The sequence below is a fragment of the Neomonachus schauinslandi genome, chromosome 1 (genome assembly GCF_002201575.2).
Source record: "Neomonachus schauinslandi chromosome 1, ASM220157v2, whole genome shotgun sequence".
In the NCBI taxonomy this organism is placed as follows: domain Eukaryota; kingdom Metazoa; phylum Chordata; class Mammalia; order Carnivora; family Phocidae; genus Neomonachus; species Neomonachus schauinslandi.
In genome coordinates, this window is record NC_058403.1 from 109,795,304 (window position 1) to 109,822,459 (window position 27,156).

Here is a 27,156-nt window from a genome sequence, read left to right on the forward strand (position 1 = left end):
TCCCTGCTGCTCCCTCTCCCTCCCCCAGCTTGTACTTGCTCTCTCGCTCACTTGCTCACTCTCTCTCAAATAAAATCTTAAAAAATAAAGTCCACATAAACTGCTTCCTGTGTGGAATGTTTAGGTCAAGATGTGCTAGGAACCACATGCCATCCAAAAAAAGGGAGAAACAGCGTTATGTGCAGCACACACCTGATAACAGTGTACCTGCCAATGAAGCTTTGCGTTTTGGAAAGAACAGGGGGAAAGAAATACATACCTGAACCTTAGCTCAAACATCGTGATTTCTAGAAGACCATAATTAAAACAATGTAAGAAACACTTAATACCTTTTTTGCCAAAATAGCAAGTGGTTTATTTCCTGCTAAGTCAGAGAACCAACTATGAATTGCACTCTGGGATCGAGCAGTAACCAGCCAATAATTATCTTTAGCATTAACTTGTGGTTTCTTCTTTCCGGTGTCCTGGAAAGTGTTAAGCTTTAGTTTCTCAGCTAATATGCTGCTGAAATAAGCTCCAATCTGTGGAAACAAGAGAAAAAAAGAAAAAGTTTGAAGGCAGTATGTATGTTAGTAATGTATATCAGTATTTTATTTTTGTTTTAGGAGAATATCTTCAAGCAGCCCATCAGAAAATAAATGGCAATTTAAGTCCTTGAAGCCAAGAGTTGTGATTTCCTTATACTAACATAATGCAAAAACTCCCACAGCACTTTTGTTCCACTATTAACAAGTGGTTCAAGGAAAAAAGAAGAGCCTTTGAAAATGTCTGAGAAGATGAAATTAATTACATCCTGAATAAATTTCAAGAGAATGGGTTCTGCTTTACTCTTCAGCTGTACTTCTTTTTCAGATTACATACACATTTGGAGAGAATATGTTTCCTGAGAGGTGTTGCACGCAAGAGCAGAAAGTCTAGTAATCACACAGTAATCATTCTTTTTCTGGTTTCATCTTAATAGCATATATTTTTGGAAAGGAAAATTCTGTATTCACAGTGCTTTTCAAAAAAAGGAGTCTAGAAAAAATTATTTAAATGGAAAATTACAAAAGTTTCAATTAAATTAAGTATTCAACATTTTTAACTGGGCTGCCAATTTCAAGAGTACAAGCGTTTCAAGAGAAAGCTAGTGTTACCTGCTCTGAATGGAATATGTAGCAAAGGGAGTTCCTGTGAACAACTGTGGCATTTTCGTATTAACCAAACTAAGAGGACAAAAGAGGAAGAAAGGCACAAGAAGGAAAGGGATAAATACCTAAAACTTAAGTGAATCCACAGAAAACTTGTTGGAATTGCCAAGAACCCTATTCCATTCCCTGGGAATTATTTAATAATATGATACAAACAACAGGTGAGGTTAGCCGACAGTGGCAACCACGATTAAAATAAAATACCTACCCTGGTGAAGCAAAATAAGAATCACCACCTTAGTTAATGCTCATGAGTCAATAAACAATTATTTCGTAGGTTGGAACACAGTTGTTAGCAATTAGTCAAGTTTATCTACCAGGGTGAAAAGCTGGTACACTTTTACTTAATGTGAACTGGCATTCCTTGACCCTTGTGATTTATGGACAATTAAAAAAAGTCTATTTTGGTGCGTTAATATGATAATAAAAAATTAGAGTAATTAGGAAAAAGATCTGAGCTTTACTTTTTTTTTTTTAAACTTCATGGTGTGTTTTTTTTTTAAGCAAATGTTTGCAGAATGTTTAAACGGGAAATAAATGCAAAAATTTAGCAAAACCAGTTGTTTAGGAACAAGCAGCCAACAGCAAATTGTTTAATTTTAAATTTCTCAATCAATATTTGGTCTTTATACCAAGAACTTAAAACCCCTACTTACATTGATTGTTTAAATTTAAAAGGCCTCTTATTTGCAATTACGTAGGAGTATTTTAATCATAATAAACAAAGGTATAAAAATTTTTTAAAAAACTCGTCAGCCATCTGTTTTACAATTATAATTTTTGTATTTAATAACAATGGAACATGTGACTGTATGTGCCGTTTTACATCCTAACAAACCTCGGGAACCACTGCAGACTGGAAACTAAGTCAAAATTCCCTAAAAGAGAGAAGGCAGGGGGGGAATCAAAACATGACCATGCACTTAATTTTATACTCACATTATTCCAAACCTAAAAAAGTAAAGAGCCTCATTCCCAAGTCCCAAAGACTACCTCCAAGTAACTACGTTGGTTAGTTTCTTAGGTCTTCCGAGGGTTTCTTTAGGTGAATATGCATGAACAAACACGAATATATTACTTTCTCTTTTTTACATGTATACCTCTTTGTGTACATTTAAAGATTTTATTTATTTATTTATTTGAGAGAGAGAGAGCAGGAGAGGGGGGAGGGTCTGAGGGAGAAGCAGACTCCCTGCCGAGCAGGGAGCCCGATGCGGGACTCGATCCCGGGACTCCAGGATCATGACCTGAGCCGAAGGCAGTCGCTTAACCAACTGAGCCACCCAGGCGCCCCTCTTTGTGTACATTTAGTAAATGTCTGAGAGCCTTCCACATCTGTACATGGAAAATCTCTTTTCACTTTCACAAATGATGTACTGGGTGGGTGCACCACATTTATATATAATCAAGCCCTTGTTAACAGACATTTGGAGTGTTTTCCCCAAACTTCTGCTATTAAAAATCACATTAAAATGAATAACCTCTCCTATTTGTTATCTCATACATGTACAACTACAGATTTCACATAAATTTCCAGAATTCAGATTGCACACTTCTGTAATTTTAATCAGCACTGTTAAATTGCCCTCCATAAGCTTCAGACCAATGTGCACTCCCTCAGACAAGGTAGGAGAGAAGAAGTTTAACTTAAAACTTGTTTCCAGGGGTGCCTGGGGTGGCTCAGTCATTAAGCGTCTGCCTTTGGCTCAGGTCATGATCCCGGGGTCCTGGGATCGAGCCCCACATCGGGCTCCCTACTCCAAGGGAAGCCTGCTTCTCCCTCTCCCACTCCCCCTGCTTGTGTTCCCTCTCTCACTGTGTCTCTGTCAAATAAATAAATAAAATATTTAATAAATAAATAACATTTGTTTCCATCCATCCAAAGCTATTTCGAAAGTAATTCATTTTATAAGAAAATGGAAAAAAGTTTAGAGACTACACTATAGTTCATGTATTCCATATTTATAAGCTCAAATTCCCTTCAGAAGGTTTGAATCCTTGAGTAAATCTCACAGGAAGGGTTGGCAAAAGCAGAAGCTGTAATGGGTGTTATTTCCATTTATTCAGTTATTTAAATTGACATAAAACTTGATATAACAGAATAACTTGGCAGTTCACATCAAGAGACACACAGCATTCATACTTTCTGTTATGGGCTGAATTGTGTTCCCCAAAATTCGGATGTTGAAGCCTTAATCCCCAGTGTGACTGTATTTGGAGACAAGGCCTTTAAAGAGGTCAAATGAGGTCATAAGGGCGGGGCTTAATCCAATGGACTGGTGTCCTTGTAAGAAGAAACACAGAATACAGGCACATAGAGAAAAGACTGTGTGAGGACAGGGTGAGAGGCCAGCCTTGTGCAAGCCAAGGAGAGAGCCCTCAGAAGAAACCAGACCTACTGACACCTTGATCTTGGACTACCAGCCTCCTCGACTATGAGAAAATAAATTGTTTCTCAGAAAATTAAATTCCTGTTGTTTAAGCCATCCAGTTTGTGGTATTTTGTTATGGAGGCCCAAACAGACTAAGACAACTTCTACCCAAGTAAATATGCTTCTGGAAATTTATCCAAAAGAACAAATGCTGTATGTTCAAATACGACTACAGCCTCTTCATAAATAACCATAAGAAATTGGCAACAGGCTAATTATTATATACTAGCAGTTTCAGGTCATTATAGCATGTAAATGATGAAATGTTATCTGTCCATTAATAATTATTAATATGAATACTTCAGCCTCAAGGAAAAGTGCACTCAAAATAATGTTATGTGTTTTTGTTTTTTTTTTTTTAAAGTAAGACAAGTTCTGAAGATGGTGGTGACGGTTACACACCAATGTGAATGCATTAAATGCCAAAGAACTGTACATTTTAAAAATGTTAAGCGGCACCTGGGTGGCTCAGTCAGTTCAGCATCTGACTCTTGATCTCAGCTCAGGTCTCATCTCAGGGTCATGAGTTCAAGTCCTGTGTTAGGCTCCAATAAGTAAAATAAAATAAAAATAAAAATGGTAAAATGGTAAATTTTATGTTACGTATATTTTACCACAATTTAAAAAAAGAAAACCAATTACAACATGTATGTAATTGTGGTTGTGATGTTAAAAAGTATACAAAGACTGGGGGGCGCCTGGGTGGCTCAGTCGTTAAGCGTCTACCTTCGGCTCAGGTCATGATCCCAGGGTCCTGGGATTGAGCTCCACATCAGGCTCCCTGCTCTGAGGGAAGCCTGCTTCTCCCTCTCCCACTCCCTGTTTGTGTTCCCTTTCTCACTGTGTCTCTGTCAAATAAATAAAAAATCTTTAAAAAAGAAAAAAAAAAGGGGTGCCTGGGTGGCTCAGTCTTCGGGCGTCTGCCTTCTGCTCGGGTCGTGGTCTCAGGGTCCTGGGATCGAGCCTCGCGTCAGGCTCGCATCGGGCTCCCTGCTTGGCAGGCAGCCTGCTTCTCCCTCTCCCACTCCCCCTGCTGGTGTTCCCTCTCTCGCTGTGTCTCTCTCTGTCAAATAAATAAACTCTTTAAAAAAAAAAAAAAAAAGTATACGAAGACTGGAAAAAGACAAAACTAAAAACATTGGTTTGGTTATGGGGTTATCTGTAGAAAATGCTGTTTCCTTTCACATTGTTTACATATTTCAGTTGATTAGCAAATTATCAAGTACATTTGTTGTTTATGTGTACATGTGCACACACAGATCTTAAATGATACACAAATCCCTGACAACGGTTAGCTCTGGGGAAGGGGAAGGAAGTATATTTGTATGTTTGATTTCATTTGTATAATGCTTTCAATTTAATAAAAATACTTCAATATTCAGAAAATAAAAATAACTCAAGAAGGATGAGAAAGATCAAACCTTAAAAGAATATAACAAGCAAATAATTCTACCTATATATTATTAACATAACCACAAAGAGAAAGATTTAATTTAAGAAAAATTTTAACACAACATTCTGACTATATACCTTTAATGAAAATTAGTCTAAGGACAAAAAGTATAATAGGAAAATTATAAATTTTCCATAGTAATTTTGTTGTTGGAGTAGCATTACTATAGTTTATTCTGGAACTTTTTAATGTGTATTTTAAAAAAGAGTAAATAAATAAATATATTGAATTTACTACAAGCCAGGGTTCTCACTTTGGGAGAAATGAGATAAAAAGATGGAACAGAAAAGAGGAAAAACCCTGTAGTATTGGGTAAGAACTGGCAGATGGATGCGAGGAAAGAAGAAAAAGGAGAGAAGAGAAGAAACAAATCTCTATGTTGTTTCCCATCTCTGTCCACTGAAAGTACCTAGAAGTTATGATACTCTAGTAGCAATGAGCATGCCAAGCATCCGGATCTGGGCTGGGGCACAGAAAAAACATGAATCTGAATATGTTATTGTATCAAAAGTGAGGAAGTGCTCAAGAATGATGGAGATGTCAAAAGCACCCAAGAAATAGGTTAAAGGCGCCCCCTGGCCAAGTGAGAGACAATTTAAACATCAAAAAGAGAAAAGATGACACATCAAATTTTAAAGAGTCCTGGAGTTCAAAGTGATACTAAAAAATGGGATATCAGGGCACCTGGCTGGCTCAGTAGGTGGAGCATCCAACTCTTGATCTCAGGGTCCTGAGCTCAAGTCCCACACTGGGTGTGGAGATTACTTTAAAAAAAGAAAAATGGACTTGTTTGGGGTATCTGGATGGCTCAGTCGGTAAAGCATGCAACCCTTAATCTCACGGTGGTGAGTTCAAGCCCCACACTGGGCGTGGAGCCTACTTAAAACAATAAAATAATAAAAAATAAAATAAATTTTAAAATGGGGTGTCCTTTTACAAAAGAATGCCATCTAATAAATGTATGAGAAATGACAACTGGAAAACCAGCATTTTGCAACCACCAGCAAAATAACTCATTCAGCAAGCATTATCAATTGATGATACAATCACAAGATAAAATCGTATTGAAGAATAGCATATCCATTTGGTCTCAAAGTATCACCCTACAGGGACTACTACAAGGAAAAGATAACTACTTTTACAATGTAAAGTGACAGCAGACACCACCTTCGATCATCAAACGTAGTATAACCAATAACAGGGCAAACTGGCACTGCATGTCTTCTGATATGCAATGTGGTCTTCTTGCCAAAAATATTTAACCTGAACCTTGTCATGAAAAAACAATCGGAAAAATCTAGAATGTAGGACTAGAATATAAGAAAATAACTGGGGACACCTGGGTCCCTCAGTCAGTTGAGCATCTGCCTTCAGCTTGGGTCATGATCCCAGGGTCCTGGGATCAAGCCCCACATCAGGCTCCCTGCTTAGCAGGGAGCCTGCTTCTCCCTCTCCCTCTGCTCCTTGCCCCACTTGTGCTCTCTTAACTCTCTCCCTCTCTCAAATAAATAAAATCTTAAAAAAAAAAAAAAAAAGACATAACTGGACAGCAGCTCTAAACCGCCCCCCCCCCCAAAAATAACAACATGGGCAAAGGCGGAGAGCAGTACTGTGTACTGTGCTGGATTACAATAGATGAAAGAAACTGTACACCCAAATGCAATGCATGATCCCTGATTGGGTCCTAGGGCAGGACCTTATACAAGATATTCTGGGGAATTCTGAATATGGATTGTGGTTTTAAATAACACTAATTTATCAACATTCACACACACTTTTCAGGGTGTCACACACTTTTTCAGAAGTTTTAGGAAATAGACAATTTGCATTACCTTTGATGGGTTAATTACAATATTTCTGGCTGAGCCATGTTCATCTCCAGTAAAAGCTGGCTGATTGTTGAAGCCTTGCTTTACATTCACAGCAGTAAGTTCATCCTGTTCAAGAAAAGGTATCAATTAATCAGAAAGATTATAAAAGCTCTAACTTTACCCAGCATACTACAGCCTCAGTAATGACTGACTATGCTATACTCTGTAGAAGAGAACTGTTGGAACACAACACCAAAGGGAGAGCAGAAATTGAAGATTTAAAACCAATACACAGGGATGCCTGAGTGGCTCAGTCAGTTAAACCTCTGCCTTTGCTCAGGTCATGATCCCTGGGTCCTGGGATCAAGTCCCGCATCAGGCTCCTTGCTCAGCAGGAAGCCTGCTTCTTCTCCCTCTGCTTGCCGCTCCCCCTGCTTGTGCACAAGCACTCTCTCCCTCTCTCTCTCTGACAAATAAAATCTTAAATAAATAAGTAAATAAATACATAAAACCAATACACAAATGTACAGAGAGATAAAAATAAATATGGCAAAATATTAACAACTGTTAACTTAAAATATAGGGTATGTGGGTGTTCATTATACTATTCTCTCAATTATTCTGTAAGTTTAAAAATTTTTAACTAATAAGTTGGGAAAAGAAAAAATGAGCAAAAATCCCCCCACATGCAGAAACATAAAGTCACAGAATTTGTATACTAGAATTGTTCCTAGAGACCCCATAGTTGGGCTCTCCCTTCCCTGCCAGCCCCTATACACATCTCTATTTTATTTATGTTCAAGAAAAATGGCTCACTCCACTTAAGTTCTGTTAAAGACAGAAACAACGGGTTCACAGGAACAAGCTTTGTGATAACCACAATACCGTGACCAGCAGCATGTGAAGGGAAGTTTAGGGCTTGCAAAATTCTTTCATACATCTTGGGTCACTTGATCTTTACCAAATTCTAAGGTAAACGGTAAGCATGTATCTTCACACCCATTTACAGATAAGAAGAATGAGGCTCACTAAGCTAGTACAGTAAGTGGACAGAGCCAGCACTGAAATACTGTCTTCTCAACCCAAGAATAGGAAGAGAAATTTCCATGACTCCATGCCACCAAAGTACAAATGCCATATGAAAATGTAGTCTAAAAATACATAGCTACAACTCATACTCTCCTTAAAAACATCTCCTACTGGATACAGGAGAACTTTTCTTCCCAAGGTCACAGCACATCAGAAATAGCCCAAGGCTTAAAAAAAAAAAAAAAAAAAAAAAAAAAAAATTCCCCAAACAAAAAAAAAAAAAAAAAAAAAAAAAAAAGACTTTGCCCTGTCCAAATCATTCAGCTATGGAACCAAATCAGAGTTCTTAAAATACAGACTTGAAAGAATAAAAGGGAAAGGTTTGAGTAAATGAAGCTACCTTCTGTTCCCCCTCACTCTAAGCCAAGAAAAGGTCTTAGTAACCACTGGGGTAATGCTAGCTAGCCACAGCACAAGAATGAGAATATATACTTCGTCTTCATAAGTAATTGCTGCAAGTGTAAAATGAAGGAAAAAAAAACCCAACTGATCAAAATCACTGCTGTGATTAAGCAGGAAGCCTTAGGACAAAATAGTTTATGACATATAAGCACCTGAAAGGTCAGCCTGGCTGAGAGCCGAGGTCTCCTGGAGACGTGCCATGTAACTTTACTTAATTGTGTGTGTACTCTACCTAACATCTTGGCAAGCCACTGCCTTGGCAAGCTTTCAAAAGACCCCGCTACAGGAAGTTTAGCTCTATGATAATCAAGTCTCCTCCAAGCACGAAGGTCACTGAAATCGTGACCTGCACAGAAAATGAGTTGCATACACCTATCAAGAGATCTTAAACTGCTCCCACATTTCCAATTAATTATTTGAAAATCGAGGGCAAAACTACATAATGCGTATTTGAAATCAGAAAGGTGTCAGTCAACCTAAATAAAGCGAGTGTGCTAATAAAATTTCTGTAGTCTCGGAGTCTAAGAAAGAAGGGGCACGAATGGGATCAGAAAGGGAATGGGATGAGAAAATTGAATTTTTATCTTTGATTCACCATCAGAGTATTACAAGAAACATTAATTGAGTAACAGCATATGTTTTTACTAAAAATACGTTCTGGCTTAATCAAGCAGAAATGTGTGAGGCTTTCAGGACCAGTTAGTTCCATTTAGTGCTGCTTCACCTTCCGTTCTAAAGGTACTCCAACTCAGCAGCTCAGCGTATCTGACGGCTAACCACGAGCCTGGAGAGATGTGCTCTGCAAACACAGGCATGCCTGCATGTAATGCACAGACACCCTCCTCGGAAGGAAAAGAACATGGAACATGGTTACTTTGTCGACCACATCAGATTCTCCTCACAGGTCGCAGATCCACACAGGTACTGCTGGAAGCCTTGAGTTGTGAGAACTTTTTTTTTTTTTAAGATTTATTTATTTATTTATTTATTTGACAGAGAGAGACACAGTGAGACAGGGAACACAAGCAGGGGGAGTGGGAGAGGGAGAAGCAGGCTTCCCGCCCAGCAGGGAGCCCGATGTGGGGCTCGATCCCAGGACCCTGGGATCATGACCTGAGCCGAAGGCAGACGCTTAACGACTGAGCCACCCAGGCGCCCCTGTTGTGAGAACTTTTTCTCTTGCATTCTAAATTGCACGAAAATACATCCAGAATCCGACCCCCTTCCCACCACCACCAATGCCCTCTCCGGGTCAGGTTCTCCCCATCATCTCATGCTTGGACACTGCAATGACTCCTAACTGGTTTTCTTGCTTCTACCGTTGCCCCCTGAAAGCCATTTTCAACATAGCAGCCACAGGGAGCTTTTTAAAACTTAAGTAAGATCATGTTACTCCTGCTCAAAACCTGCATTAACTTCCCAACTCAAGAGTAAAAAGCAAAGGCCCTATGATGTCCTACAAGGCCCTGTGTGATCTGCCCCTATTACCTTTCTGACCTCATTCCTAACCACACTTGCCTTAGCCGACTCTACTCCAGCCACACTGGTCTCCTTGCAGTTCCTCAAGCATGCCCGCTGGATGGCCTCAGGCCTCAGGGCCTTTGTACTGTCTGTTCCCTCAGCCTGGATTGCTTTCCCTTGGTGTCCATGGCCAACTACATAACCACCTGAAGCCTTTGCTCAAATTTCATATTCTCAATGAGAAATCTGATGGCCTTATTTAAAAGTGGAACTGCTCACCCTGTCCTCTTCAACCCCAGCATTCCTAATCTTCCAATAATCCATAGCACTTATCACCTAAAATGCCCTGTAATTTACTTACAGTGTGTACTGTTTCCCCCACTATAAGGTAAGGCCCATGAAACCAAGGATCTTTATTTTGTTCACAGACACATGCTAAGCACATAGAGCAGTGCCTGGCACAGAGCACACATAGGTATTCAATAAATATTTGTTGAAAGAATAAGTGTGGGGCGCCTGGCTGGCTCAGTCAGTAGAGCATGTGACTCTTGATCTCAGGATCGTGAGCTCAAGCCCCACATGGAGCATGGAGCCTACTTGGGGGGGAAAAAAAGAAAAGAAAAGAAAGAATAAATGAATGATAACTGTTTTGAACAATTAACATAATAAACATATTCTGAATCACTCTCCCTTGACTGTGGGGTCTGTAATTCCATTTGTATTTATGATAGATCTTCCTAATCACCCAGAGCAGTGGCTCTCACCCCATCTAACCCAATGCACCATCCTGAAAACATATATTTTATAATACCTTTACCCGAGTCTGAAATGAAATTCATAAACAGTAACTATCCAATACCAGTACTTTCTTAAAAAAAAAAAAAATCAATATAATGCCCTCACTCTAAAATTTTTTTCTAAAGTAAGTTTTAACAACTAGGTACTTGAATATGCTCAGGCATACAACACTAGACCTTTTTTTTTTTTTTTAAAGATTTTATTTATTTGAGAGAGAGAATGAGAGAGAGAGAGCACGAGAGGGGGGAGGGTCAGAGGGAGAAGCAGACCCCCTGCTGAGCAAGGAGCCCGATACGGGACTCGATCCCGGGACTCCAGGATCATGACCCGAGCCGAAGGCAGTTGCCCAACCAACTGAGCCACCCAGCCGCCCTCAACACTAGACCTTCACTACTCAAAGCTCGGTCCGTAGGCCAGCAGCCAGCCGCAGTGGGAGCATCTAGGGCTTGTTAAAAATGCAAAATCTCAATCACAATGCAAATGCAAATCCCCCAGTCACAATCTGCAGTGCAACAAATTCCCAGGTAATTCATGGGCACTTTAAATGAGAAGTGGGGCCCTAGGAGACGTGAAGAAATTTGTTAGGTTTGTTCCTTGAATCACCACAGTGAAGTCACTACAAATGCACACATCATGTGTATTCTCTTGCCATTTCAAATGGCCAGAACAGGGGCTCCTGGGTGACTCAGTCGGTTAAGTGTCTGCCTTCAGCTCAGGTCATGATCCCAGGGTCCCGGGATTGAGCCCCGAATCAGGCTCCCTGCTCAGCGGGGAGCCTGCTTCTCCCTCTCCCCCTGCTTCTCTCCTCTGCTCATGCCCAGGCTCTCTCTCTCAAATAAATAAAATCTTTAAAAAAAAAAAAAAAAAAAGGCCAGAACAACATGTTACAAATTTTCTGAAAAGGTGAACTCTTAGTAAAGTTTCAAACTAATAAAATAAATCTCCAAATATATTAACACCCAAGTTCTATTCCTCAGAAACTCAGTGCATATCAAATGTATATTAAAATCCTGCAAAAAAAAAAAATACTTTTGAGATCATAGGTAAACATTCCCACCTGGAATAGAAAGGGAAAATAACAAGATTTAGATGTGGCACATCTGACAGCTCAGTGGGATGCAAGTTTCCCTTGCGCCCGACTGTCCACTCTGAGTCCATCTAGCACACGTGGGCCTGCCCACTCAATGGTCGTAACACTGCAACCATAGCAACAACCAACACAATGCCCAGAGGCTTCCACAACGCTCCCACTGGGTGCCAAGATGGAGGTGGTTAGCTTTTACCCTTGAGAGGTCTGCTTCTGCCAAGGGGACCCAGAAGCTCTGAGTTTAGGAAGCACTGAGTTTCACATGGTCAAGTGTCAGTAAGAGCCCTGCCCCTGCTGGGACACAACACAATGGATGTGCCGGTTCCACCCACCGCCTTTGGGCTGGGACACGTGGCTACAGGTGGAGGCAAGGCTGGAGGAGGACTCGATGGAAATGCACACAGGAGGGACACGAAAGCCGTGCTTGAGAGCCCAGAGCCTGCAATCAGGCTGTCCAAATATGAACCTCCAGCTGCAGGGAACAGTGGCTCTAAGCAACTTTTGGAACTGTTCTTGTCCTTCAGTTTCCTCAACTGTAAGATAGGGACAGCTCCACATCCCAGCTGAGGAAGTAAGGCGGAGACGTTAACTAGCCCAAGATCATACGATGGTAAAGAACTCCAAAGAATCCATGGTCTCTAACCACCATACCATATGAAAACAGCCAGCAATTAGTATTACTGCTGTCGTTTTTGTCCTGTTTCTGGTTCAGGAAAGGGATAACCTGAAGCTCCAGTAAGCACTCAGATGCACAAAGTATCCATTTCAGAAACTAAAAAGACCCTGGCCTCAGGAGAGGCTTTTTACACGTTTACACGCATCAGAATGCCCTGAAGGGTTAGTAAAAACACAGCTTCCTGGGGCCCACGCCCAGAATTTCCAATTCAGTAGGTCTGGGGTGGGGCCTGAAAATTTGAATTTCTAACAACTTACCAAGTATGCAGATCTAGGGACCACACACTGAGAAACACTGACATTAAGATCTGGAGTTTGTGGCTTTCTAGAAAACCAGGGCTTCCATGCCCAACATCACTGCTGCACTCACCATCAGAAGGAAACTGTATGTCCAAAAAAAAGACTGGTCAGAACTCTCTGCCACATCTCCCTTCCCCCACTGCAAAGGCACAAATACAAAGCTACCCCCCCACACACACACAAACACACACACCGCACACATATATCCTGGAAGGAAACCAGTGCATGAAGTTTTCTCTTTTACTCCTTTAGCTTCTCACAGACCCACAATGAGTAAAAACACGAAGGCCACTGTCAATTACATCAGGAAGCAAACAGCCAAAACCAAAGCTTCGAAGTCACTTGTATTTGAAGTTTACTGATAGAAAACTTTGGGTCAGCTTCCTAGAGAAACTAAGGGAAAGAGAATAAAGCTCAAAGCATCACAACCAAACTATGCACCCTGATGGTTTATTTCCAAAAGTTTCTGAAAAGGGTGAAAGTCAATGGCTAGAATTTAAACAATGAGTTAAAACTAAGATTCAAATTCCAGGGTGTTGACTATTGTTTAGCCAGTATTTCTCACACTCTGCTAATGCACCAACAGACCCCTTTTAAAGCAAAAATATTCTCTCTGACCTGAGGATGTCTATAGACCCCAACTGGGGAAAATGGGCTAGGACGGGGATCCTTAATGGCATTCGGCAGCAATAAGACATGCAAAACAAGAAGTAACGTGTGTTACATGAACTCAAACAACAAATTTTTATGATGCTTTGCTCTGAAGGCCTTTGCCAAATCTAATCAGGCAAAAATAGAAGGGAGAGAGTCCAGATTTTGGAACAGCATGCCTCTAAAATCCCCAAGCCAGAATCTGTATAGGACACAAATAGCTTCCTCTTGCACTAGCCTTGAACCTCTTCAAAGATTTTTCTAAATAAGAGGATAACCACCAAAATTCTAACAATGGCTCTTACTGAGATTTATGCTGGCTCTGCCACCCTGAGTCAATGATCCTTACAAAAGCACCATCAGCTGCTACTTTGCCCACTTGCAAAGGTGAGATAACTAAACCCCCCAAAACTTGGTTGAACAATTTCACATTTGTACAATGTGGGGAATAAAAAAAGAACCGTTAGGGGGGGAAGGGGGGCCCCCATGAATTCAGAGTTTTAAATGTATGTATTTATCATCAACATCCTCAAGGGCAAAACTCTGTGTACCCATGTGTGAGACCGAATACTTACTCAGCCCAGAGACAATGCTGGCTGAAAATATAAATTCACAGACCTCACCTGGTAGCCCTGGGCAGCACACACTAGACCACGGTGCAGATGGATTTCAACAGGTCTAACACAGAGCCGATCCCAAAGTAACCTCAACATGGAGAAAGAAGGACTCTCACAACTCTTGTCATTGGTTTCTACTAAAATAGTAAGCCTTAAAGCAATTTTCAGGAGACAGGTATCCAGAGACAAACAAAATCCTAGAAATTGTCCCATGTTCGTTCATACAGAAGGCTAGGGTTCACTCTGCATTTTTGTATTCTATACGGACACAAAAATTGGATCTTCAGGGCCTTGGGTGAACTCCAAATGCATCCATAAATCTCACACATTTACCTTGAACTTCATAGAATAATCTTTTTTTTGGATCACTTTCAAAGCAATCTTTTAATTTCAATAAAATGTTTTACCGGGAAAGTGAAAACATTTTGATGCTAGTTTGGAAACTGGTTAAGCTCTTTCTCACTCAAGAAAAGAAAATAAAAGAGTTGCCTGGGTGGCTCAGTTAGTTGAGCGACTGACTCTTGGTTTCAGCTCAGGTCATGATCTCAGGGACCTAAGATGGAGCCCCCAGTTGGGCTCTGCTCTCAGGTAGGGTCGGCTTGAAGATTTTCCCTTCTGCCCCTCCCCCCACTGTTCATGTGCTCTCAAATAAATAGGAAGGAAGGAAGGAAGGAAGGGAGGGAGGGAGGAAGGAAGGAAGGGAGGGAGGAAGGAAGGAAGGAAGGAAGGGAGGGAGGGAGGGAGGGAGGGAGGGATGCCTCGGTGGCTGAGTTGGTTAAGCGTCCAACTCTTGATTTCGGCTCAGGTCATGATTTCAGGGTCATGAGATCAAGCCCCACATGGGGCTCCAAACTCAGCACGGAGTCAGCTTGAAATTCTCTCTCCCTCTGACCCTCCCCCTGCTCGTGCTCGCTCTCTCTCTCTCTCTAAATAAATGAATAATAAAATCCTAGAAGAAAAGGAAGGAGGGTAGGTAAGTAGGTAGGGTCGGTGGGTCTGTGGGCCAGTCAGGACAATTTTCAATGACCTTTTCAAAAGCAGATAATGCATGCAAACACATACGCAGATGCACACATATGCAAGCACACACATACTTAACCTCCTCCAGACTTCTCATCTAACCCACAGAACATGTGCAGACATGCCCTATCTCTTTAGTGACCTACTCGTGTCTAACACACTAGCTCAATGAGTGTTCAATGATCGGACAGAAATGTCCACCAGGAATGATAATGCCACAGAAATAGAAAAATGTCCCTCTATGTGCTAGTCAGGCAGAGAAGTTAGCTATGGTCTTACCCAAACAAATTTTTAAAAACAGCTTTATAACTATTTTTCCTAGCCTTGCCCAACTCTCCCTGAAAAGAGCATTCTCCCAGACCCCTGAGGACGTTTGCAGATCCCAGTTTGAGAAATGAAGCTGTGATAATCCCCAGCATGGATATATTTAATGGTCTTTAGGCAACACCTAGAGTTGGCAGATATAAATGACCCAGAAGATAGGGGAATAATCTTTCTCTCCTCATCCCTCACCAATTCTATCTACACGTCTCTCAAAACATGTCTCATATTTGTTCCTTTAAAATACGACAGTCACCTCTCTAAACTGCAGCTGCCATCACAGTGGGCCCTGGCCACTGCTCCCCACGTATTTCCCTTCCTCTGTTTAGATTTTTACCTGAATCTATCCTGCCCACAGGCCCTGACGAATCCTCCTCAAACAAGTGTTCTTTTCTACCCTCCCTTATTCACAAGCCTCAGAGGGTTTTCCACGTTGTTCCTTCTTTTCCCCAGAAGGGGCTAAAGAATGGAAGCATCTAACACTACCCCCTCAAAACCCTCAGTGATATCTGCGGGCCATCGCTCCACCTAACTGTGGCTCCAAATCAAAACACAATTACCTCAGACAGCCACTAAATGCCTTGAACAATCAAGCTCCACCTCTCAGTCTCACTCCCATCCTAAGTGTTAAAATCACACAGATTTGGGTTTGAATGCAGAGCCCTTACCTGTGATGGGGAACAAGGTAACTGACCTCTCCATACCTCAGTTGCTTCCTTTGAAATGAGGCAAGAATAACTCAATAGGGTTGAGGTTATGTAAGATAAAATGTACAAAGAGTTTAACACAGTGCCTGGCCCGTATTAAGTGCTCTATAAATGGTGGTTACGGTTATAAAAACTTAGAGCTATATTTTATTTTTATATTTTAACTCATTTAATCTACTTGACTATTATATTCTTTCCCACATAAATCATCTTTTCAGCCTCTAAGCCTTACATAATGCCTTTCCCATCCCCTGGAGTACATTATCATGAAATCTTTTGCCTTCTTCAAACCACAACTCGGGGCTCCCCTTCATTCAACCAACAAATAAATAAATATACAACATTGTGCTAAGTACCGGGGATTCCATAGTGAAAAATTACAAGCGATACATGCCCCCAAGGAGAAGCACCACCTGCTCAGGATGCACATAATACGGGTTTAACAGTCTCAGAAATCAGACAAGAATTCCCTGAAGAAGTGGCCTTTGAGCCGAGCTCTGTCTGAGAAGTAGGAGTTAACGAAGTTAAGAGGAGGACCTTATTATGGTAAGGTTGACATTTTGCATAAAGTGGTACAATATTAAGTCTAAGACAGTGAAAAGTTAGGGATATATATTATACTTCCTAGAACAATCACCAAAAACAAAAAACAAAACAAAAAAACCCCACAACATAAAGAGGTATAACTAAAATATCAATAGGTAAATTAAAATTATAAGAAATAATTTAATAATCCAAAAGCGAGACACAGAAAAAAAAACAGTAAAATGTTATACCTAAATCCAGCCATATCAAATTATTAATGAAATGATAATTAAATGTTAATGAACTAAGATTCCAATGAAAGGACAGGGATTTTCAAAATGCATAAAAAAGCAAAACCCCATGGAAGCAGCCCAAGTGTCCATCGACTGATGAATAGCTAAAGATGATGTGGTTTACACAGAAAGGTAGATAGATAGAATGGAGTATTACTCAGCCATAAAAAAGAAAGAAATTTTGCCCCTTGCAATGACATGGATGGCATTAGAAAGTGTTATGCTAAGCAAAGTTAAGTCCGTTAGAGAAAGACAAATATCACTTGATTTCATTCATATGTGGAATTTAAGTTACAAAGGAAATGAGCAAAGGGAAAAAAAAAAAAAGAGAGAGACAAACCAAAAAACAGACTCTTAACTATAGAGAACTGATGGTCACCAGAGGGGAGGTGGGTGGCGGGACGGATGAAATAGGTGATGGATTAAGGAGTGCACTTGTGATGAGCACCAGGTGTTGTATAGAAGTGTTGAATCACTATATTGTACAACTGAAACTAATAGTACACTATATGTTAACTAACTGGAATTTAAAATCTTTTATTTTTTTTAAAGATTTATTTATTTGACAGAGAGAGACACAGCGAGAGAGGGAACACAAGCATGGGGAGCGGGGAGAGGGAGAAGCAGGCTTCCTGCTGAGCAGGGAGCCCGATGTGGGGCTCGATCCCAGGACCCTGGGATCATGACCTGAGCTGAAGGCAGATGCTTAAGGACTGAGCCACCCAGGCGCCCCTGGAATTTAAAATCTTTTAAAAAACAAAGCAAAACCCAACTATCTGCTGCACTTTAAATGTAAAGATGGGCACCTGGCTGGTTCAGTCAGGAGAGCATGCAATGCTTAATGTTGAGGTTGTAAGTTTGAGCCCCACGTTGGGCATAGAGTTTACTAAAAATAATAAAATAAAAAATAAAAATTTAAAATAAATAAATTTAAAGACGATATGTTGACAGTAAATGGATGGAAAAAGATAAATACCATGCAAACAATGAGCCTAAGAGGGCTAGAGTGGCTATATTAATATTGGACAGAGTAGAATTCAAGATAAAAAGCATTATCAAAGATAAAATAGGGCAAATCATAATGATAAAAGGGTCAATGCATCAGAAAGGCATAGCAATCATGGGCATATGTGTGCCTAACAAGGAGGACAGGAATAGCACATATAAAGCCTGTAGGATGGAAAAATTAAAGAAAGAATGCTGTCATGCAAAAGCAGAAGGGACTCAGGTGTGACCAGAGGCTGAGCTATGGGTGGGGACAGATCACACAGGGTACTATGAACCAAGTGAAGGACTTCTGTCTTTATCAAAAGAACAGTAAAGGGTTTTACGCAGAGGTGACATCATCCCATCTGAATAGGTCTGCAGTGTGGACAACCGATTGGAGTTAGGTCAGATTAAATGGGAGACTACGGGGCAAAGGGATGGGAACTAGTTAGCAGACTCTCATAAAAGTCAGGACATCAGAGGGTGCCTGGGTGGCTCAGTTGGTTAAGCGACTGCCTTCGGCTCAGGTCATGATCCTGGAGTCCCAGGATCGAGTCCCACATCGGGCTCCCTGCTCGGCAGGGAGTCTGCTTCTCTCTCTGAACCTCCCTCCTCTCATGCTCTCTATCTCTTTCTCTCTCTCAAATAAATAAATAAAAAAAAAAAGTCAGGACATCAGATGATCATAGCTAGGACCAAGATGGTGGTGACACAGGTAGAGAGGAGAGGAAATATAAAGGGCTACTTAAGAGGGCTACTCAACTGGACTTCTTGTTGAAGTGTTGGATGAAATGACAAAGGAGATTGTCAAGAAAGAACATGCCCCAGATTTCTGGGATGGTAATATCGCTTAAGATAGGGTAAGCAGGGTTAGGGGATGGTGGAGGGGGGGCTGGAAGGAAGAGGAGCAGATCACAAGTTCAGTTTTATTTTATTTTTTTAAGAATTTTTATTTATTTATTTGACAGAGAGAGAGCACAAGCAGGCAGAGTAGCAGGCAGAGGGAGAGAGAGAAGCAGACTCCCTGCTGAGCAGGGTGCCAGGCATGGGGCTCAATCCCAGGACCCTGGGATCATGACCTGAGCCAGAGGCAGTTGCTTAACCAACTGAGCCACCCAGGTGCCCCACAAGTTCAGTTTTAAACATAAGTTTGAGGTAGCAAAAGAGACAAAATATTTTTATAGGCACTTAAATATACAAGTCTAGAATGCAGAGAAGTCTAGGCTGGTGCTGTAAAGTTGTGAGTTGTCTGCGTATAGGTAGTAACTGAGGCCTGGGGTGGCAGCTGAGAGCACCTAAGGAGAAGGTAAAGTGAGAAGAGACAAGGGCCTAGGACAGACCCCACAGAAAATGCAGTACTGATTTAATGGCCAGGTAGGGGAGGAAAAGCCTTCAAGGAGACATGGCATGGCCAGAGAAGAGAGAAGGAAACCAGGAATGTTTTATCTCAGAAGCTGAGAGAAGACGTGGCTTCACCAACAGAAAGATTAATATGAGTAAGTGCCGCCGGGAATGTGGCTGTCATTGTGACCTCAGTGAGGGGTGTCTCGGTGGAATGACGAAGGCAGAAGCCAGACTGGAAGGAGCAGAGGAAGTGGGAGGTGGAGGAGAAAGCACACAAGAAGCTTCTGGAAAAGTTCGGAGAAAGAGGAGAGAAATGGGAAAATGGGGTCATGGGGTAGAGGGAGATCTAAGACGGGAGGGCCTTGTGCAGGTTTTCACGGCACCAGAAAAAATCCAGGGAAGGAAATGGTGGAAGAAAACAGGAGAAAAGGGAGATGGTCGCTAGCTTGAAGTTCCTGAGAAAACCAAACCGGACACCTAGGGCCTCCTGAGCCAGGATCCAGAAGGCAAAATCTAGTCCCAGACCAACCAGGGACGTGTACAGAAGGATCCAGAGATAGACCCTGTAGGCACACTGTTGTAGGTGGATATGTCAGTCCTAACCCCTGTACCTGTGCATATGGCATTATTTGGAAATAGGGTCTTTGTAGATAGAACGAAGTTAAGATGAGGTCACACTGAATGAGGGTCGGTCCTAATCCAATATGGCGGGTGTCCTTACAGGAGAAAAGACCGAGGGGAGAAAGAGGCAGAACGGGAGCTGTGCTACCAGAAGCACAGGAATGCCTGGGGCTACCAGAAGCTGGAGGAAGCAAGGAGGGATCCTCCCCTAGAGCTTCTAGGTGCGGCCCTGCCTTGAGGAGGACTTCTAGCCTCCAGAACAGTGACAAAATAAATTCCCATTGTCTGAAGCTGTCCAGTCTGTGATATTTTGTTCTGCCAGCCCTGGGAAACTAAAACATACATACCCGTAGGGAAAGCGAGAGGAGAAGCACTGCTCTATCCCTCATGGCAAGACCCCCCCCCCCCCCCCCCCCCCCGCCACATCAGGATTCAAGCCATTTGGCAGCATCAAGAGGACCACCACTGCAGTCTACAATAGCTGAGAGAAGTCTACAACAGTATCACTAGGCTCTGCGTAAGTGGACACCCCGGCCGGCCTCCCACACCACAGAAATAGGGACTGATTAAGCTGGATCTCTTCTAATTAAGGTGTCACATAATGCCTGAGAAGTTTTTTTAAAAAAAAAAAAGGAGGGGCGGGGGGCCCCCCCATTGCTGCCAAAATGCCACCAGCCTCCTGAGGCGGGCCAAGGCAGGAGCCAAACTAACCTAAGGGAGCAAGACTCCCCTAAAAGGCAACCTAGCACTTCCCCCACCCCCACCAACATCTCCAACACCAGGGCCACATTTGCATCAAAGCCACATCTGAAACTCAGCTCTTTACGTCCACCCTCATCTACATTGCTATTAATATTCACCCCATCCAAACCACACCTGCAGGCCATCAATCAGAAACTGGGGGGACCTAGGGGAAACCAAAGGACAAAGGATATGAGCTCAACACAAAACAGCAAGTCCTTTACACCTGTACAGAGGAGCAGGCAAAAAGAGACCACAAGAAAACCATGGTAAGAATACTACCACTCGCTGGCCATTAATAAGCAGCACATTCGTGTTCATCTAAATAACCAAGTGGCTTAGACAGGACAGGTCCTCATTTTACAAGGTGAGAAACTGAGGCTGAGAGGTAGGTTAAGTGGCTATATGAGGGTAAGGCCCCCGGTAGATGCAGTGTGTTCCCCAAAACAATGAGATCTTTGGGGAGACTAGTGTGGTTCCAACAAAACTACATTGGAATCCTGGCTCCCATTCCTGTGAAATGGACATACCTGCCCCCTACCTCACATGCCCGTTTTTAAAAAAAGGTGAAAATCACGTGAGGCACTCAGCATAGTAACCAGTACACACTACGTTGCTTTGGGTTTTTTTTTAAGATTTTATTATTTTTAAGTAATCTCTACACCTAACATGGGGCTCGAACTCACAACAGAGACCCAAAGTCACACACTCCACCAACTGAGCCAGCCAGGTGCCCCTCACACTAAGTATTTTAAAAATCAAATCATCATCATTATAATTATAGATCTTTTGTATGGCCAGCACACTTAGGCCCAAATCATACACATGACCAGGGACTCAGTAACTCTCCAATGAAGTGGTTGGGAATGTCCACCAAGGAGTTGAATACATGCAGTTTTTAGAGGTGTCAATTCTCCATTAACAGCCCTCACCCTACCCATAAGTGGCCTGGTGAGACAAGCAGTCCCTCCTTATTTTAAAGTGGGAGAGTCGGGAGGGCGCCTGGGTGGCTCAGTCGGTTAAGTGTCTGCCTTCAGCTCGGGTGATGACCTGGGGTCCTGGGATTGAGTCCCACCCACACTGGGCTCCTTGTTCAGTGGGAAGTCTGCTTCTCCCTCTGCCTGCTGTTCCCCCTGCTTGTGCTCGCGTGCACGCACTCTCTGACAAATAAATAAATAAAATCTTTTTGAAAATAAATAAATAAAGTGGGAGAGTTGGAGAACCTGGGTGGCTCAGCCGTTTAAGCATCTGCCTTTGGCTCAGGTCATGATCCCTGGAGTTCCAGGATCCAGCCCCATGTCAGGCTCCCTGCTCAGTGGGGAGTCTGCTTTTCCCTCTCCCTCTGCCCCTCCCCCTGCTCCATCTCTCACTCTCTCTCAAATAAATAAAAAAAATCCTTTAAAAAATGAAGTAGGAGAGTCTTTGATTCAAATTATATCTAAATATACTTAACATTTATTCCCCTCTTATCTAAATAATTGTACCCATTAATTCATATTCAAATCATATTCAAATGCATGTCATCTTCCAATATCAAACACCTGGATGTAGCTCTCAGAAAAACTAAGAAAACTGCCAGAGAAAAATACTTGAACTCTTAGATTTGCATGATTATAAAGGAGGAAAAGGAATGTGTCCAGTAGTCTATCCCACCCGAAATTGTATTTAAGGCAGCCTCAAAAGACAGTTTTCTCTTTAAAGCCCCCATTGCTCAGGTAAGTCACAGTCCCACACAATTCGTGCATTGCGATCACATCTCAGGTAAACTCCTCCTGTAAATCATATTTTTCACTTAGTACTGGAATCTGCCTCCCACTGTGCTAGGTGACTCGAGGGCAGAGAACATAAACACAAGCCATGGTTTCTGTTCTCCCAAGTTAACTGTCCGGTGAAGTGACTCACACTTACCCCCTAACCTGACTTCTTTTGTTTATCCTTCTACCTCACACCTAATTACATCCCTGACCCCATCCTGGGCACACACCTGGAGGAAGGAGTGTTGTACAGTATCTACCAAAGGAACTGCGAATTCATAAAAAGGAAAACTTACTGGGTGAGAGGGATAAAATGGGTGTAGGAAAAATCCGGTGATCATCCTGCCTGCATGGAAGAAAAGGAAGAGAGACTGGGAGTTTCTCTTTTTTGTTGGTAATGGTGGCAATTTTGTTCCTTTGTTTTAGGTCAATTACTGGGAAACAGGCTACAACTTTGAGCCAAGAAAACAAATGTCCACCTCTGAAAATGTTGTCTGAAAGCGAACCTCTGTTAACATCTCTCAGACTCCATCCACCCTTTTTATTTTCGGGAGGCTTGCTCATTCCCACCTCTTCCAAGGAGCTTAGCCAACCATCCAAGCAATTCTGGTGATTAACCACCACCACAGCAGCCCGGGAGGAGGTGAAAACAGGTGTGTACTCTAGGCAAGACCTAAGGCATGGGACAAGAAGAATAAACTGAGGCTCCACAAAGACCTTCTGGCCGGTTGAGGCCAGAAGTCACAGGGTGAATGTAGAGGGGAGTCTTCATATTCACTCCCCTTGGCAATCAAGGAATTCTAGATACCCAGCATATCACTAAACAAAGCACAAAAATGTGTCACTTGGAGGTCCTCAAGCAACAGGACCTAGCATCCTAGCTGAACAGTGTCCAAGAAATCTGAGCATTTTCCACAGTCCTCTCATTGCCTTTGACCAATTTGTCACCAACTGCCGATTCTTCTCCAGTCCTATTTAAAGCCCTGATCGCTTGGGCTCTTTTACTTCAAGCTTTGGTTACTAGAGCCACCTCCCTCGCAGCCTCCCCGACTCCACTCTCTCCCCCACCAGATTTATTAGGCATGAGCTAGTGAGATAGATCCGACAGAAGGACCACGTGAGCTCCTCACCACCCCCCAGCCCAGCCTGCTGGGACTCCAAGCCTGATCTTCAGAGGCACTACACCCCTCCCTTCCCATGCACCTCACCACTCCTCCCACCTTCAGCTTTTTCTTACAAAAGGGCGCAACCTGTCCCCATTCACTCAGATCCTGCCCCTCACACCCTACTCCCTCCAGTGAAACCTCCAAGCATTCCAATCCTCTCTTTTCTGAACTCATGCAGCATTTTTAGCCTCACTATATATAGAGAATAGTTAAAACACAGGCTCAGAAGTCCAACTCCAACTCCGTCATTATACAGCCAACTGACCTCAAACAAGTTAAGTAAGTCCACCCCCCCACCCCATGCCTCAGTTTCTTCACCTATAAAAAGGAGATAGCAGTACCCACCTTAGAGGTGTTCGTGAGGCTGGCATAAAACCAAACCTGCAAAGCACTCAGGATAACCAACACAAACAACACTGGCTATCGTGACATAATGTGGCACCTTACACACCATACTGAATGTATGGATTAGTCCTCGATTTTAAAATAAATTGATACGTCAGTCATTTTCTAAATGTTTTGTGTGTGTCAGTGAACCAGATGTTAATTTCTTGAGCAGTGCTACTCAGAGTGTGATCCACAACTGTTACTGGCCCTCAAAAAGAAAGGTGCAAAAACAGAGTAAGTCCTTGGAAACTTTTATAGCAATTTGACATTGCCACTACATTCAAGCTGTATTTTCCTAGTAAGTCATTTTAATCATATTTCTATCAGTCTGCAACAGATTGAAAATTAATTTAAAAAAAAAACTGATCCCTCACCACAGATATTTTGAGAAGCACTGTTCTAGAGGGACAGAAGCAGACTTCTATTTCTTTTCCACACCCCCACATCACCTAGCACAGTGGGAGGTATATGTCAAGTACTAAGTAAATGAAAATATAACTTCAAAAACATTTTGATTATTTAATAATAACTTAAAAGCAAAGCTCATGTGAGTAATCAAAATGTAAATAGTATCTCCAATTCATAAAGAATCTTTTTTTTTCCAAGAGGGAGCTGCCATTTAGTCTAAAACCGACCAAGGAGTAAAAACAGTTCTGACCCCAAAAATATTTTCCATACTGCCTACTAACACAGCACTATGTGAAGCTTAAAAAAAAAAAAAAAAAAAAAAAAACAAAAAAAACTGAACAATGTTAATATTAACCTTCCTCAAAGAACTCAGGAGAAAGGTAAATTATGTAGCAATGCCCGGACATAATTTTGATAGAGCCATCCATACCTTTGTGTAAACCAGCGTCTTAGCAAAAAAATCCCAATGACACTTCAGACAAAATACCATTTTTATTAGTTCTTCATTGCTGCCAATGCCTTAAATGGTCCTAATCTCAACAACCTCATTAGATTAATCCATGAATGAAATGGCTGGAAAAGGAAAGCAGCAAATTCTACCAAATTTTAACTGACAAGAAGGCAGCATTTGCATAGCTGAGCTGTGGTACGCTGGATGTGGGCTGAAGGCTAAGTTTGTTCCCACTGAGGAAAATCTTTGCACATTAAAACTGACTCCGAAAATGCCTGTAGAAAACTCAAGATAAACAGGGAGCCCCATATAAATCCTGCCTCCCCTCCTCTCTCAGAGGCAGTAATCTAGAACACTATGCACAAGGTTGTCACTCCCCTGGGGACCTCAATCCCCTGGCCCCAGGCAAGTCAGTCTTGCTCAGCAGATATCCCTGCTCTCTCCAGCAGTTTTAAGCTCCACTACTCTCTCAATGCCCCCAAAAATCTACAGACATGTTCAAGTTTATAGGTTCAATATACTCTCTCCTTACTGAACTATTTGCAATTTACCTGAAGATCATGTCCTGTTTCCCATCTCTGTGCCTTTGCTCACACCATCTGCCCAGAGGCCTTGTCACCTGGAAAACATCCCCATTCCCGAAGACTTTTCTAATCCTACAAAAAAAACTGACCCCTCCCTCATTTGTTCCCAACACCCCACTGAAACTTTCAACTGCCCAGTGAACAGGAGTGTCACCCCTCCAGTCACAGTCCCTCAAGGGCAGGAAGCAGGTCTTACACATCCTGGCATCTCCGTACCCCATACCAGGCTTCTAAACCATTGGCTAAAAATGACCGTCTGGTTACCAGATCCTTTCAACACATATTTAACTTTTACTATATACCAGACTCTCTGCTGGCATCTGGTGATCAGTGGGGAATGAAAAGGACATGATCCCTGCTCCACGGAACTTATACTGGTTGGGAGACAGAGCAGATAAGAAACAAATCACATATAAACTGCATTGAGTGCTGAGAAGAAAACAGCACTTCGCAGAGATAAAGAGAATAAGGCAACCAAGCAGCAGGAAGCATCCGTGCAAAGGTCCTGGGGAGAGAAAATGCTGAACTAAAAGGCCACCAATGTAGCTGGAACCTCACCCAATGTTACCTCTCCCCTTGAGCTACTCATCACCCCATATCCATTCCCCTAACAAGTGCCCTCCTCAGAGCTCCTGCTGACAGGGTCCAGGATGTACAAGCCCTAAACAGTTCCATCCTCAGTCTGCCTGCTTCTCCGTCTCTCTGCACACTCAATAGGTATCACAGCCAGGATTTGAAATACCTATGCACATATCACACCCAAATCCAGATTTCTAGCTTCTGCTACTATTACACCCTGACCTTGAATCCTGAGAGGCATCTCAAATGGAACACATTCAGAAAGGATCTTGTTCTCTCCATCCCCACCTTCACCACCCTTTGAAAAATATTAAACAAGTTATTTTGGCCCTACGTCTGTTGGCCTTGGGACCACCATCAATCTTCCTACCCAACTGTGTGAGCCAGTAGCTCTCCAGGTCCAAGTCCTCTGTGGTTCCCAAGAACTTCCCAACAAGAGATCCGTGTGAGGCCAAATTTTCTTCAGCTCTTTCAACCAAAACAACATACTGTAACAGACTGAATACAGAACTAGATGTAAGAATCTAGACATTAAAGAGATTTGCAAAAATGTAAAAACAATGCCACTCTTTTCACTAAATTTTTTTGTTTATAAAAATAGTTATTGTTCATAACAAATTTTATTTTTTTTTTAAAGATTTAATTTATTTGTCAGAGAGAGAGAGAGCACAAGCAGGGGGAGCAGCAGCAGAGGGAGATGCAGGCTCCCCACTGAGCAGGGAACCCAAGGCAGGACTTGATCTCAGGACCCTGGGATCATGACCTGAGCGGAAGTCAGATGCTTAACCGACTGAGCCACCCAAGTGTCCCTAAAAAAAACATTTTAACAAGAAACTGGTTTATTACCATTAAATAGGTATATATTTCTAAAATTTTTCAATTTTAATTTCTAATAAAGTAAATATCAAGATATAACCAACATAAACAAAAGCTCTACGGGATCCTCAATAATGTTTAAGATTGTGAAGAAGCCCTGAGATCACGAAGTTTGGGAACCATGGCCTCCGCTAAAAATGTTGGTATATTCTTGTACTCCTCTCTCTCTCTCTTATCTCCCACATCCACTTTATCAATTCTGCCACCCAAATAATCTTTCTCTTAAATCCTCTCCTCTTTCTTTTTTTTTTTTTTTTTTTTTTTTTATTTTTTTTTTAAAGATTTTATTTATTTGACAGAGAGATAGCAAGAGCAAGAACACAAGCAGGAGGAGTGGGAAAGGGAGAAGCAGGCTTCCACAGAGCAGGGAGCCCGATGCGGGGCTCGATCCCGGACCCTGGGATCATGACCTGAGCCGAAGGCAGA

General features: G+C 42.1%; 1 protein-coding gene across 1 annotated transcript in view; it reads right to left on the reverse strand.

Moving 5' to 3' along the window:
• The window catches only part of MED12L (mediator complex subunit 12L), a 322,651-nt gene that overhangs the window by 282,945 nt on the left and 12,550 nt on the right, over positions 1–27,156 (reverse strand). Inside the window, exons 2-3 of the mRNA XM_021685957.1 lie at positions 6,908–7,012; positions 330–521 (exon numbers count right to left, since the gene is read on the reverse strand). Coding sequence (XP_021541632.1) covers positions 330–521; positions 6,908–7,012 — 297 coding nt within the window. The remainder of the gene's footprint in view (positions 1–329; positions 522–6,907; positions 7,013–27,156) is intronic.